The 16,011-nt window shown below is 42.5% G+C and overlaps 1 protein-coding gene across 2 annotated transcripts in view; it reads right to left on the reverse strand.

Moving 5' to 3' along the window:
- Positions 1-1,271: 1,271 nt before the first annotated feature.
- VSTM4 (V-set and transmembrane domain containing 4) overlaps positions 1,272-16,011 on the reverse strand; it is a 105,093-nt gene continuing 90,353 nt past the window's right edge. Inside the window, exon 7 of one of the 2 annotated variants that reach the window (XM_066243635.1) lies at positions 1,272-2,917. In XM_066243635.1, the coding sequence (XP_066099732.1) occupies positions 2,792-2,917 (126 nt within the window). In that variant the 3' untranslated portion in view covers positions 1,272-2,791. The remainder of the gene's footprint in view (positions 2,918-16,011) is intronic. The other variant, XM_066243634.1, reaches the window with a different exon arrangement.

Here is a 16,011-nt window from a genome sequence, read left to right on the forward strand (position 1 = left end):
CTTTGCTCCAATGGAGCCTTGGCTGCGGGAGGGGAAGAGAGAAACAGAGAGGAAGGAGGGGGGGTTGAGAAGCAAATGGGCGCTTCTCCTATGTGCCCTGGCCGGGAATCGAACCCGGGTCCCCCGCACGCCAGGCCGACGCTCTACCACTGAGCCAACCGGCCAGGGCCCATAGTTTTTTTTTTATAGTCTGGCCCTCCAACAGTCTTGAGGGACAGTGAACTGGCCCCCTGTGTAAAAAGTTTGGGGACCCCTGCCTTAGAGTAAAAAATTTAAAAAATGTACACTATTATCTATGTATTTGCATGTTTCTTAGTATTTATCTTTAGAAGTGTCAACACGTTTTTGCAGTATATTTGTTAGAGAATGAGTGAGTAGACCCACCTTTTTAAGTTTACTATGGGAGTAATATCAAGATTCTTCACCCTGAAGGAACCCTAGGTACAAACCATCCATGGCTTCCAGTTCTGAGCAGTTTTCATGGCTTGCTTCTAGAGATAACAGTTGGACAAGCTCTGCTTGGATGTGGCCAATAGCTCCCAGAGGCCCCCTGGGGAGCATTTTCAGTAGGAGGAGATGGCCATACAGCTTCCTTTTCTACCCTATGGCAGCAGTTCCCCCCAACCCTCACACATTTCAGTGTTCATTGATGCAGCTATGACCAGAGTTTTGGAGAAAAGAGCTGGAATATAATATATCACAATGACTTGTTAAACCAACTTGCGGCTATCAGCTCTTCAAAGCTGTGTTCTTCTTAGTGTCATGCATTACTTCCCATATGTGATGGCCCTAAGTTCCCACTGAATTTGCAGGGTTTGGGTTTGGGGGTGATTTAGGTTCAAGTCAGTTCTGCAGAAACTGGGGGATTCCTATCCCATTGCCCTCTCCCCCACCCCTCCCCACATACCTCCCTCTCCACTCCTATTTCACACACCCAGGACCTCACTAGCTCATACAGCCCTTTGTCCAATTCAGGAAATCACCTTACTTCCTCAGAAAGTCACATAACATGTTCTGCAAGAATACTGTCATGAGTCCTTCCAAATGGTCTTTCTTGCTCAAAAGCCATGCCCCTATTCACTACCTTTGAAATCTGGTGGAGAGAAAGGGAATGAAGTGTAGGTATAGGCCAGAGACAATGACTTACTCATTGCGAAGTCAGGTTACTTCTGCTTCTGTAGAATTGTTACCTGCTCCCAATTTGAACACTTTCCAATAAACCACCAGAAGGATCCACAAGTAATCACGGGCCTTTGGGAGGGCAGCTATAAAGCTAAGTTCACAAGGCAAATATTTGCGTTTCAAAGTTACCCCAATGAGAGCCTTAAATAAAACAAAAATTTCATTTTGAAGGTGCAAACTGTCTTTCCATGAATGGTAACAGTGTATTTGTGAGTGTCCAGGATCTTGGAATATTCATTAACCCATTTCAAGAAGTCTATGAGCAGTTAAGTCACCTTTATATTAATATGAGTCAGATACAATTAGGAAATAAGAAATGCAACCAAGTTCAATTCACAAGGTTATACAGAGGGGCACTGCTCACACTTAAAATTGTGTAGAAAAGATACAATTTACCATATATACCTGGTCCATTACAAAACCAAACAATTTCTATAGTGTGACATAAGAAACCACCTAAAGTGCACTCACATGGGTGAGTTTACTCTTAGCAGCACAGTTGACAGGGGAATCTCTCCTGTCAACTGTGGACCTGTCCTTGGTGAGTTCTGGATGTCACACAGGTCCACAGAGCAGCTTCCCCACACACGTACACGCCACCGTTCCTGCCTGCCCCCCCCCCCCCCCAGCCTATTGGAATGTACACAGAAAGGTGAGTTGGGCAAGCACTGGGCAACAGTCGGGTCTTTAAGATACACTTGTCCAGCTCGGCTTGCACTTCTTGCTTTCCCACCCTGAGGAAACCAGGCATAGGCTTTGCGCTCACATGAGACAGTCGGAGTTGGCATTGTCGCACACTTCCACCGATGTCAAACTCCCCTGCTCCTTGGGAAAAGGGTGAGTAAGAACTTATTGGAGGATCTAAGTTTCTACACGAGTACAGATCCATGCTGCAGAAGAGGGGAGAGCCCTTAGCGTGGTGTTCTACTTACCCTGTGGTTTTGGGTGGTCATGGATGGGGAAACAGGCACCGGAGTTTTCAGGGACAGGTTATTGTCTGTGAGACTCAGACTTCTGTATGAGGTGCCTTTCTGCTCTTAAATTGCCAGGGTCAGGCCAACTACTTAAAATAAGAGGTGCTATTTTGAGTTCACCTTGCAATAAGCAGTATGCTCTGCTCTGGTGCTCTAGCAATGTCATCTGATCTTTTGAAAACCAATTATTACGTGTCTACCATCTCACATTTTGGCCTATGATACCATTTCCTCTAGCTATATACTATGAGCTTGATAACATAGATATGAGAAGAACAGAAGATAATATTAAGATTTTAAAAAAATAATGAAATCCAGAGAAAGAAGATGAAATAGTGAAGGGATTTGGCTCAGTAGAGAATTTCCTTGTATGCTCTCAGGAACGGAGTCCTCACCCCTTGGGGCTCAGACCCAGAATAAACTTGTCCTGGAAGATCTGTCCAAGAACCACGGCCCTTCTTCTTTTGAGGAGAGGAGGCTCGTGCCTCTCTAAGGCACCTGGAATGCCGTAAGAAATGGGTTCTCTGCCACACAGAAGGCACAGGTGAAATAAAAAACAGAAGGACTTTGTTTCCTAGGTTTCATAAATAGCTGGGTGGCAGGGATTAAATAGGACCACGGGAGAGGACGCAGAACTACAGCTGGTTCTCCTCGAAGAGGATCTGGGCGTAGACCGTGCTGGCGGGGACACCTTTGGCAGCCTGGTGGGGTTTGACCAGCTCCAGCTCGGCATATGTCAGGCTCTCCTCGGCAATCTTTGGCTGCAAGACAAAGCATATCACAGTGCTAGTGGGCCACAGGGAGAACTGCGTCCTGCAGTTTCATTACGTTTTGGGGACTCAAAGGGGAACAAACGAACTAAAATTTACAAGAGCATATAAAACCTGAATAACACAGTAATATAGAGCTCGTTGTCTTATCTAGAACACTATTCCCTGCAAAGAGACACTGGGATTCATTTTCGAGTCAAATAGAGCACTAACCAAAAAATGGTTAAATATTGGGCCAAAATAAACTTTAGTTCTGAAAAGTAAAAATAATATAACTAGCAGTCTCTGATCAAAAGGAAACAAACATAGAGACAGAAACAAAACTCTTAGAAACTAATAACAAAGCTAGAATGTTACCATCTAGAAATTTTCTTAAAAGACAACCTGTATAAAATTGAAATTTCAGAATAGCTTGAAAAGAATGACACAGAAAATATTACTTGCCAGAACCTAAAAAAACATGTACTCGGAGAAAAATCCCAAGTGTAAACATTTATATTAAGCAATATGAATTAAATGGAGGAAGCCTCCAATTGAAGACATTAAAAAAATAAATAAATGAATGAAATAAAAGCAAAAGGATGGAGTCCCGGGTTCGATTCCGGGCCAGGGCACACAGGAGAGGCGCCCATTTGCTTCTCCACCCCTCCCCCTCTCCTTCTTCTCTGTCTCTCTCTTTCCCTCCCACAGCCAAGGCTCCATTGGAGCAAAGTTGGCCCGGGGCATCCCCCCCCCCCCCCCCGCCCCCGTGGGCATGCCGGGTGGATCCCGGTTGGGCGCATGCGGGAGTCTGTCTGACTGCCTCCCCGTTTCCAACTTCAGAAAAATACAAAAAAAAGAAAAAAAAAAGGCAAAAGGAAGGACTGATAAAATTAAAACCAGACTGTGAGAATCAGAAAACAAAAACAAAATGATAGAATTATTAAAAATATCCCAGAACTTGTGCTTGGAAAACACCAATAAAATAAATAAACTGAAAATTATATTTCAAGGTAGAAAGGGAAAAAAATAGAATAAAATAGGAAATAAGGAAGAAAACATAATGTAAATAAAGAAAATTCTTAAATTAAAAAAAACTACTTTGTTCAACTTATTGCAAAAAAGCCTGAAATACAGGATAAAATGAGTAATGTTCCAGAAAAATATAAATCATCAGCATTAAGTCCAGAAAATATGAATGTACTAAGTATCATTTTTTTTAAAAAAGTTAAAGAAGAGGAAAAGAAGGAGAATATATTGTCAAAAGCTCTCTCTCTCAGAAACAGCAGGCCCACACAGTTTTATATGAGAATTTCTAAAAATAAAATCTTTAAGGAACAGATAATTTAAATGTAATTAAAATAATCCAGTGCATTTAAAAAAATCATATATTTTAGAACAATCTCATTTATTAATATAACAAATCAAATTTACTAAGAGAGAATGAAGAATTATATTAAAAATTAGATAATCATGTTAAGTTGATTTCATTTTAGGAGGCAAAGATGATTCAACATTAGAAAAATCTAGCAATATGCCTGACCTGTGGTGGTGCAGTGGATAAAGCATTGACCTGGAATGCTGAGGTCGCCAGTTCAAAACCCCAGGCTTGCCTAGTCAAGGCACATATGGGAGTTGATGCTTTCTGTTCCTCCCCCTGTTCTATGTCTTTCCTCTCTCTCTAATAAAAATGAGTAAATAAAATCAGAAAAAAAAAAGAATGAAAGGGCTGAAAGCCCACATGAAGTTTAAAAAAATCTAGCAATATAATTCACAACAGTGATAGACAAAAAAAAAACAAAAAACCCATTTCCTCTTTAGAAATACTGGAAAGGCATTTAATACAATTTTAAAACGTTTTTGTTATGAACAATTTTTGAATAAAGTAGTCACAGGTGTGTGTGTGTGTGTGTGTGTGTGTATATATATTTACCATGTTTAAGGAATATCACTGAAATAAATACTTGGTGATCCAACTCTAGTGATATTAAAAACCATGAAAATACTGAGGGGCCAGTAAGTGAATAGACATGACACCCATGGGATGAATTAAAAAGCCCAGAACTTAATCCAAATATTATTTGTCAATAATGGTAGGGTAATACTCAAATAGCCACTTGGAAAAAAAACATATTCTATATCATTCTTTATGCCAGAGAAATTTCAGAAGAATTAAACATTTTAATGTGGAAAATAAATTCATAAAAGTACTAGAAGAATGTATGAAAAAATATTTTAAAATAATCTCAGCAGGCCCTGGCCGGTTGGCTCAGTGGTAAAGCATTGGCCTGGCGTGCAGGAGTTCCGGGTTTGATTCCCGGCCAGGGCACACAGGAAAAGCGCCCATTTGCTTCTCCACCCCTCCCCCTCTCCTTCCTCTCTGTCTCTCTCTTCCCCTTCCGCAGCCAAGGCTCATTGGAGCAAAGTTGGCCTGGGCGCTGAGGATGGCTCCATGGCCTCTGCCTCAGGCTCTAGAATGGCCCTGGTTGCAACAGAGCAACGCCCCAGATGGGCAGAGCATCGCCCCCTGGTGGACATGCCAGGTGGATTCTGGTCAGCGCATGCGGGAGTCTATCTGACTGCCTCCCCGTTTCCAACTTCAGAAAAATACAAAAATAAATAAATAAAATAATAATAATAATCTCAGCATACAAAATGCATTTTAAAGTATGATACAAAATCTGGAAGCAATAGAGAAAAGATATGGATATTTCCATGCTGTATATGGCAAATATTCTCTAAATAAAGTCAAAGGACAACTGAAAACATTGGGAAAATATTTGTGACTTACATCAAAGGGCTTTACAATTCAATAAAGATAATGGCCAAATTATCCACCAGAAAATAAAGCAAAGAATAATAGACAGGACCAGAGAGTTCACATAAAATGAGAGTCAATCTCCCTTCTAATAAGAGAATAATAATTTAAAATCACACTTATACACCACTTTTTGTGTCTCGGGAGAACAATTTGATGGTTGCCAGAAAGGAGGAGAGTAGGAGGGCAGGTGAAGAAGGTGAAGGGAAATAAGAAGCATGAACCTCCAATTATAGAAATAAGTAAGTCACAGTGCTGCCATGTACAGCACAGGGAGCATAGTCAATAATATTGTAATAACTTTGCACGGTGACAGAAAATTACTAGACCAGTCATGATGATCACATTATTAGGTATATTGATGTTGAACCACTGTGTTGCATGCGTGAAGCTAATATAATATGTATGCCTATTGTACTTTAATAAATTTTTTTAAAAGATTGCCAAAAGGAATTGAAAGAAATGGGTCTTGGCCCTGGCCGGTTGGCTCAGCAGTAGAGCGTCGGCCTGGCATGCGGGGGACCCGGGTTCGATTCCTGGCCAGGGCACATAGGAGAAGCGCCCATTTGCTTCTCAACCCCCCCCCCCTCCTTCCTCTCTGTCTCTCTCTTCCCCTCCTGCAGCCAAGGCTCCATTGGAGCAAAGATGGCCCGGGCACTGGGGATGGCTTTTTGGCCTCTGCCCCAGGCGCTGGAGTGGCTCTGGTCGCGGCAGAGTGACGCCCAGGAGGAGCAGAGCATCGCCCCCTGGTGGGCAGAGCGTTGCCCCTGGTGGGCGTGCCGGGTATATCCTGGTCGGGCACATGCGGGAGTCTGTCTGACTGTCTCTCCCCATTTCCAGCTTCAGAAAAATACAAAAAAAAAAAAAAGAAAGAAAGAAATGGGTCTTCTTGTATATTGTTGGTGAAAGTGTACAAGCAAAAATCTGAAAACATTTAAATGAACGTCTGTGGAAGACTGGTGCATTCCTACAATGAAGTATACACTGCAGCCTTTACAAGGAGTAATAGAGCTATATGTGTCCCATATGTTTTACTCTGATTTGTGTAAATATGTGTGTATGTGAATAAATATATGTGCATATATGTATATGCTTAGAAAACCTTTGGAACCTGCTTAAGAAGTTAAGAGCCTGGTACCCATTGTTCCCTCTGGGGAGGTAGACTGGATGCCCAAGGGGATGCCTCTCCCTTCACTGGATACATTTGTTTATACTGTTTGAACTTTGTGATAGGCACATGTATTTATAAACAACACATGAATTAATTTTAACTTATGATTAGAAAAATAAAAGTCATTGACAACTTTATAGTCATAAAAGGCACACGACTTTCATTTAAGCTGCCATTTCCTTGTTTTTTGTATTTTGGCTTTGGCTATGTTGTTCTGTTTTGAATTTTTGCTCTTTTGTGCTTACATCTTGGTTATCTCATCAAAATTCAGGGCAATAAACTATTTGCATGCAATTTAACTTTCTTAAGATAATGCCCAAAGCAGAAAGCCCCTTTTTGTTGAATAAGACATCATAATAGGAATAGGGAGCTAGAGACACAGAGAATAAATATGTCAAGAACTCCTTAAAGCCACTATGTACTTGTCAGGGTCCATTGCCATGACCTCCACAAACTGGCCATTTTTAAATGTCAAAGTCAAGGACATTTATAGGGATGAGAGTCTCCCGTTTGTCTTTGACACCAAAACTCTACATTGTTTCTGAGTCATCCATACAAGCCAACAAAAACCTTGTTTCTACCTTGCCTTTGGTTTAATTACATTTCACATTAAGATTCCATTTAGAAATGCCATGTGTCCTCAAGTACTCAAAACCCAATTCATGTAAATTTTAGAACCAAGATTTATGAAATCATATTGTCCAGGTATTTTATTACATTACCTTGAAATTGCATTGTTTTCTAGTGTAGATTATCTGTTTATTCTTAAGTTATTCCATTATGCTTGGATATGAAAAATAACACTAGCTTTCTCAATACAGGTCACCAGGCTGGCTTGGCTGGTGTGTTGTATTCATACATTTTTATGATCTTCCTATAGTAAACATAATATAATAAAGCCAAAGCACACTAAATAAATAATTGCATCTAGAAAAAGCAATAAAAAAAATAAAATTAGTACTTTCATAAGTGGAAAGGTACTTCAATTACTGCTACAAGCACCACCCTCCCCCATAAAATGTGTAGAATCATTTCCCTTATGCATATTTCTGGGATATGATAATTTGATTGAAGATATGAGGCAGCACACAGGAGGCTCTGAATTGTGAAGTGTATACAGTTTCCGACAGAAGAGGTATTCAGTTCTTTGCACCTTTAAAGAGCCTATTGTTTCTCTGGCGTGCACACTTGTCTGACACGGTAAGGTGTGAGTTAACTACATTTCCCAGCTTGTTTAATTGGAAATAAATTCCTGAAGTCCAGTGAAATGAAGCTAGTGGAAACTCCTCACCAGTTTTCACCGTGCTACCCATGTTGTAGTGGAAGGTTTAGGTGCACTGAGCAGTAGCTTAAAGAAAAGTTATCAGCATATCAGTAAGACTGGGTAAGACCTCAGAGCTGGTGGTAAACTCAGGAGCCAGGAACAGAAAGTAAAGGTGAACATCCTTGCAGAGGACAGGAGCAGGCATGGGAAAGAGAGGCCTACTGCAGAACCGGCATGTATTTCTGGTGAGTATTTCGGGTATATTTTGTAATCTTGACAATTAAGCCAGTCCTGGGTTTAATCTAAGGAATCACTCTTAGTGCCTACGAAAGTTCAAGGACTGGAGGACAGCCAGTGCCTCTCTGACAGCCAATCAAGAAGTTAACCCCCTGCCAGCCTGCCCTCAGAATGACTTCCATTGAGCCCCCATCCAGTGCTTGTGCCTGCAGGGGGTACATTAGCATTCAAGACCCATTTTTCTATGGTTTGAATCATTTATGAGTTACCAAAAACTATATGTACTAAATAGACCTGGATATATCTTTTGACAGATAAGGAATAGATTCAAGAAAATTAATGGTTATGGGCTAAATTGTGTGCCTGAAAAATTGACATGTGGAAACCCTGACCCCAGTATCTCAGATACGACTGTACCTGGAGGCAGGGATTTTTGTTTGTGTGTTTTTAAATTAAATTTAAAGGGGTGACACTGATCAATAAAAGTACATAGGTTTCATTTGAACTGTTGATTGTATTGTGTGCTCATCACCCAAAGTCAAGTCATTTTCCATGGAAACAGGTTTTTATATGGGTAATTAAGGTTAAAATTAGGTCACTAGAGTGGACCCTATTCTAATACGACTGGTATCTGTCTAAGAAAAGGACTTCAGGACACAGATACACATAGAACAAAGGCCATGTAAGGAGACAGGGATAAGATAGCCATCTACAAACCAAGGAGAAGGATTAAAAAAAAAAACAAAAAAAAAAACTTCCAACACCTTGCTCCCAGACTCTCAGCCCCCAGGAGAAATATAAGTCTACTGGTTAGGTTCCCTTAGGCCAGTGGTTCTCAACCTTTCTAATGCCGTGAACCCGCAATACAGTTCCTCATGTTGTGGCACCCCAAATCAAAAAATAATTTCAGTGGCTACTTCATAATTTTGCTACAGTTATGATTCGGAATGTATTGTAAATACCTGATATGCATTATGTATTCTCATTGCTACAAATCAAACATAATTTAAACATAGTGATTAATCACAAAAACAATATTTAATTATATATTTATTACTAATGGACCTCCTTACCTAGTGTATTGGGGCTACCATTCCGTAAATAGCTGCTTAACTAATGGATCTGTTTTTTCCAGATTAGTGGCAAGTTTTCTATATAGAACAGTGTGAACTACGTCATAGGATACACTGCAGTTTCTGCACACCACGGTATCTTTCAGGGCTCTTTCATACTATAAAGCAGCGGTTTCTACAGTGGAATCCACATTTCATTTACTTCAATGGGAGACCCGTGGATTCCGCAGAAGAGAGATCCCCTGTATGGCAGAAATGCAGTTCCGACACATTTCTTCTATAGGAGGCAGATCTTTTACACTGCAGAATCCGCACAGCAGATTCCTCAGTGTGAGGCCTTTCAGTCTATTGGGGGTGGCGGATTCCACCTTTGGAATTTTTCTGCTCTAGGAAAAGTTCTAGCGTGGAAAAAATTAAGCAACATGCTCTATATTTGAGCGGAATCTGCTGCGGCCTCCCATTGACTTGAATAGGAGAGGAAGAAATGTGTCGGAAACTGTCATTTCTCCGCCCCTTATTGAAATCAAAAGGAGGCTGTGGTGGATTGTGTGGTAACCTGAGATTCTCAGGAGCTCTCTTCCACAAAATCCACCGCACTCCCAATGAAATCAATAGGAGGCGGATTCAATGCCGGAACCTCTGATTTAAGCAGTTTCCTCATTCAGAATATGGGAAAATAGTGGGAGATATGGGAGATAATTATACATTGGGGAACAGTGTGAACTACATCTTATAGTGGTCTCTTATAGTATAAGACCAATGTAGTTCACACTGTGTAAATGTATGGTGCTTTGTGTAAGTGTAAGCTGCTTTGTGTACTGTGTAATGATTACACAGAAAGCACCTTACACTTACACAGTATTGTGTGTATGGTGTGTGTACTGTTTTTACATTATTAACCTTTTTTACACCAGCAGGCTGTCTCACAGGCTCTCTTGCCTCTCCACCTCTTGCCTCTCCGCCTCCTAGGCTTCTGTCCTCCGGCGCTTGCTGCACCCGTCCACTGATGACATCAGCAAGCGCCGGACACACGTAATGCGCTGCTATGGACTGTGGAGCGTCCCCCCCCACTCCCCCCCCCCCGCCCTTAGGCCCCGGACGGATGATGCAATCACGTCTGCGCATGACTGCAGGCATTCAGTTTGGAACGCACGTCCATAACAGTGCGTTCAAGCTGAATAGCGCTGCTGCAGACGGTAGCACGGCTTCTCAGCGGCTAAAGCCATCGGAAATATGTATTTTCCGATGGCTTTAGGCGACCCCTATATTTTGGTCGTTCGACCCCCACCAGGGTCGCAACCCACAGGTTGAGAACCGCTGCCTTAGGCTGTGGTACTTGGTTGCGGCAACCTGAGCAAACTGATACATTAGACTTGTGCAGCCACTGTGTAAAACAGTATGGTGTTTTCTCAAAAAATTAAAAATGGGACTGCCTTTTGACCCAGCTATCCCACTTTTAGGAATATCTCCTAAGAACACCAAATCACTGATTCAAAAGGAGAAATGCTCCCCATGTTTATTGCAGCATTGTTTACAATAGCCAAGGTCTGGAAACAGCCCAAGTGTCTGTCAGTAGACAAATGGATGAAAAAGCCATGGTACATATATACAATGAAATACTATGCGACTGTGAAAAAGAAGGAAATCTTACCTTTTGCAATGGCATTGATGGAACTCAATAATACTATGCTAAGTGAAATAAGCCAGGCAGAGAAAGCCAAATATCATATGATCTCACTTATATGTGGAATCTAATGAACAAGGTGAACTGAGGAGTGGAATAGAGGCAGAGGTGGGGTCACAGGGAGCAGAGGGACAGCTGTCAGAGGGAAGGGGGAGGAGGAGATGGGATCAGAGAAGGTGAAGGGATTAGTGAAGTTATATATACATAATTCAGAGAAACAGATAACAGGACAGCAAATTACAGAGGGAAGGGGAAGGGGAGTAAAGGGGGTGAAATGGGGGACATGGAGGTGGGGGTGAGGGTGTTATATTGAGTGGAACACTTGAATCCATGTTAACACAAAAAAATGAAATTTAATTAATTAATTAAAAGAAGGGAAAAGAAGACAAGAAGTCTCCTCCCCTCAGGGAAAGGGAGTGAAAAAGCTGATCAGGGTGGGTGTATGCAACTCATTTTATGTTGGCACCAGGGGAAGGGGACTGACGCTTTAGCTATGTAGTTAGAAATAAGACTAGGGCAGAGCTCTCTCAGACAGTACCCCCCAACACACACACAGCTCCCACCCCAGCTGCCCTGCCCCCACAGCTTGGCGTGGCCCTGTGCACTCCAGCCCCAACACTGCACTTCTGCTCACACCTCCTGCTGTGTCCTCCAGGGACACAAAGAGGATTTTTCATCATTTTTAAATTTAATGTTTAACACACGTACTGGTCAGTGGCCACCTCCCTAATGGGACACAGCACAGTTTCATCACACCTCTCATGCTGTCCTCTGTCGCCATGTCTTCCCTCCAACTCCACCCTCTGGAGCCCCCTGGTCTGTTTTCTGTCACTATGGTTTTGTTTCTTAAAGAACATTACATGAAAGGAATCATACAGTGTGTAACTTATTGGAGTTAGCTTTCTCTTTCTCTCAGCATAATGCCCTCGTAATCCAAGTTGTTGCATATATTGTTGGTTTGCTTCTCCTGCTTGTTTAGGAGTAGTTTATGATCTACCACACACCACAGTTTGCTTATCCAATCACCTGCTTAGGACATGTGGGTTCTTTCAAGTTTTGGGCAGTTATGAGTAGAGCTGCCATGCATAGTTATGTGTAGGTTTTTGCAAGACATTTTCCTTACTCAAGGTAAACATTCAGGAGCAGGTTCAATGGGTAATACAAAAAGTATATGTTTAACTTTATAAGAAACTCACAAACTATTTGTCCAGAGTGATGCACAATTAATTCTCCCCTACCACCAGCAACATCTAAGAGTTTTAATTGCTCTGTGTACCTGTCGGCACTTGGTATTGTTGGTATTTTTTTTTTTATTTTGGCTATTCTAGCGGTACTAGTGGTCTAGTAATTACCATTTTACTTTCCTACTGACCTCACTGGCACTAGGCTTGACCTCAAGAGCTCCCTGACAGCCACTGAACCACATTAAATCCCCAGAGCACAACACCCTCTCAGAAGAATTAGGAGAAGACTATCACAGAGAGCAGTTCTCAAATACAGTGACAGAGCCTCTGGACTCTCCACGGATTTCAGATTTGGGGGATGCCATGTCCTCCATCTCTCATCTACCTGTTCTGCCCATGTGGGGGACACATGCTAGCATATTTCAGCCTCCAGGCTGGGCCTCCCACTTCTAATTTAAAACTGTTCTTTCCTCCCTCCAGTTTTAGAGTATGAAAAGTAGGTCGACAGGAGGGATTTATTTCATGGGCTAAAACTAGAAAAGTCAACACAAAAGATTCAGAAGCTGTGCACCTCTTGGGAATATCCCACTCTTCAAGCTCCTACTTGCTAGTTCCTGAGTATTTCATTTCGTAGGTGTGTTTGCAGGATTCGAGCCAAAGGTTAACATTCCTGCCAGGAGACAGAGAGAGATTTAACATTCTGTGCAGACCCCATCAAATCAAGTTTTTCATAGGGATCACAGTTTAGCACAAGTTAAATTAAGTTGCAGGAATAAAAAAAAAATGCAATTGCAGTCCCCTGCAAGTTCTCCAATGTCAGGAGTTCAATTGGACAATACCATTATCACAGCAACAGATCAATAGCTAGGACATGAGATGTTTATGCTAGCGTCACCTTGGAGTTAAAAAAAATGTGATTGCCACTCTACTAGAGTTGCACTATCAGGAATCTATTTACCCAAGAGAGAATTACATAGTATCGAGAGCAGACTTCCTCTTCCCCCTTAAAGATAAGTGCTCATTTTTTATTCAGCAGAGTAGTCCCTGGTAAAACAAACACCCTCACAATGTCACATATAGAACTACAGCCACCGAGGAGGGGGAGGCTGTGTATCTGGTGAAGCTCTCTTTGATCAAAGGCCTCCATGGGTCCAGACTCAGGAAAGAAAACTGTACTGTGGCCCTGTCACTCTTGTTAGAATCATCATGCCTTGGCTATGAACTTGACTTAATTTTAAGTCCCACAGGCCTGCTGGCTGGCATACTTGTTTGTGTTTAAACATATTATGCAGAGAAGAAGTTGAGTTCCCTGAGGTGCAAGTTAAATGAAAATAAAGAATCAAAATGAATAAAAGAGACACCTTTCCCAGACAGAGATGTCAAATAAAAATACAAAGTGCATGACACAAAGTGACTTCACTTTTCAGGAGGTAGCAGAACGTGGTGGTTGAGAATTGGTCCTGCTGAGATCGCAACTCTGCAAATGTTACCTAATCTTCACCATCTCATTCAGTCCTCCCATCCTCCCTGGAAGGTGGGGGTTCAAGGGTCATGCCCACTTCACAGATGAGCAAACACTTTAAAAGGCAGGTAGACTTCTCAAGGTCAAGTAACTATTGTCGCTGGAGTCTACACTAGAGAGCCAGGCATCCTGCCCAGGGTCCCTACCCTCTCATCACAGGTGCCCAGCCCTGAGAAGTGACTTAGGCTCTGTTGTGACTGCGTGGACTCAGATGAGCCAGCCAGGCAGACTACAATCCCTGAAATTCCAAGGGGGAATGGTGACCTTCCAAAGACAATGGGACAGCTTAATTGGCATAAATTCGTAAGTCGTGGGAAAGTGAGTGTTCAGAATAGGCCCACAGTGCTCAGGGTGGGCAGTGTGAGCTTCAGCAAAAGGGGGTATGGGGAGAAGGAAGCTGACCCCATCCTCGTCAGAGGCCAGAGTGTCTGGCATGGTGTGGAGGGACAGAGAACATAGGGGTGCAGAACTCAAGACTCTCTGAGGGCGGATACATGGAAGTGTCACTGACTGCAGTAGACAAGGAAGGAGTAGGAGAGGAGCCCAATGGAATGCCTGTAGGTGAGCCTTAGCTTTCTCCACAGTCTCATCCCCTCAAGAGTCTTAGCCTCCAAGAAAGGAACTGGCATACCTCTGACCAGCAGGGAATGGGAAGGGTACAGGCTCTGCTTTACCGGGCTGTGCGCAGTGTCAACAGACTCCTGACTAGAGGTGCCCACTAGACAGGTGCAGGATGAAGTGAAGTAGGTGTTGATGGAGGAGAACCGAGCAGTGCTCTGAGGTGACTACTGCAGCCACATGCCAGGCCTACTCCTGCCATCTCCTTGGACTAGGGAGCTTCACTCCACTTGAATGCCTGGCTCTTGCAGCATAACTGATACCAGAGCCCACACTCAGAGGGGGGGCACCAGGCCAGTCTGAAGTTGTGACTGCTGAGTAGGTAGGTCTTGACAATCTGAGCCAGGAGCTAGAGACCAGAATCCTTTGGCCATCACACATGGGGACACAGGTGCTCTCTGAGGCACAAAATGTGACCTTTGTCAGTTGCTTCAGACACCTGTAAACCTTGGAATTATATCTTTTTAGATTCCTACCCCCATCGAGCCTCTCGTGGTTCCCGGTGACTAACGGTCAATAAATAGCCCAATGTTCTCTAGGACTTTGGATAGATTAGAAAGGATCAGGAACTCAGGAGAGGTCTTGGATGGAGATGAAGCTTTCCAAGACCCACTCAGACTTGTTGGCACCTTAGGCTGGATGAAGTCACTTGGAAATCTTGCAGAGAGCACATCCACATCACACTCTTGAGTCTGAAGAAATCAAAGAATGCTTAGCAAAGGGCATTCCTAGAATAAATTTGACAGGACAGAAAGTCACATGTCCCTGGCTAAGTGCTCTGAGTACAGACCAAGGTGACCAGCTGTAGAACCTGTTAAGGCCACACACAGAAAGGCCTGAGGCTTTGAAAGTCATTAGACAGATAGATGTCTTTAGATTTAACCAATGTATATTTGGGAAGCTAACATATTACTATGGACAATGCTCTTGGGGAGGGTCCTGACACATGAAACTTTCACAGGAGCGTAGTGATTGCTTCACGATCAAATACACTCACTCATTTCCTCTTCCCCGTGGACCACAGATGAATGTTTTCCCAGCTGACTTTGAAGAGTACTTTTACTGGCAGTATTATTGCAGAGAATGTTTGTGCTTAGAAAAAGAGTGTTTGGTTATCTGCTTCTACATAGGAGTCCTCTCTGAGCATCTTCCATCTTGAACTCACAGTCTTCTAATCAATTTCAAGCTGTAACACTCTCCTAGACTTATCAGACTGTGCAATGGTCTGTCTAGTGGCACCAAAGAGCACGAGCTCTTGGAGACAGAAAGACTTCCATTTATGAGCTGTGTGACCTTGGACTTCTCTGGGCTCCATTTCCAGGCCTATAAAGTTAGACATGTAATAGTCTAATAACCCTCACAGGGTTATTCTGAGAATTAAATGCATTAGTACATGCAATGTAATTAGAAAAATACCCAGTCGGTAAATAGTAAATGCTACGTAAGTGTTACATTATTATTATTATTACTATACGGCACTATTTATTATAAAGTAAAAGCAAGTATTGCTTTAACAATTGGTTCCTTTGAAATAT

The sequence above is a fragment of the Saccopteryx bilineata genome, chromosome 9, assembly GCF_036850765.1.
Source record: "Saccopteryx bilineata isolate mSacBil1 chromosome 9, mSacBil1_pri_phased_curated, whole genome shotgun sequence".
Classification (NCBI taxonomy): domain Eukaryota; kingdom Metazoa; phylum Chordata; class Mammalia; order Chiroptera; family Emballonuridae; genus Saccopteryx; species Saccopteryx bilineata.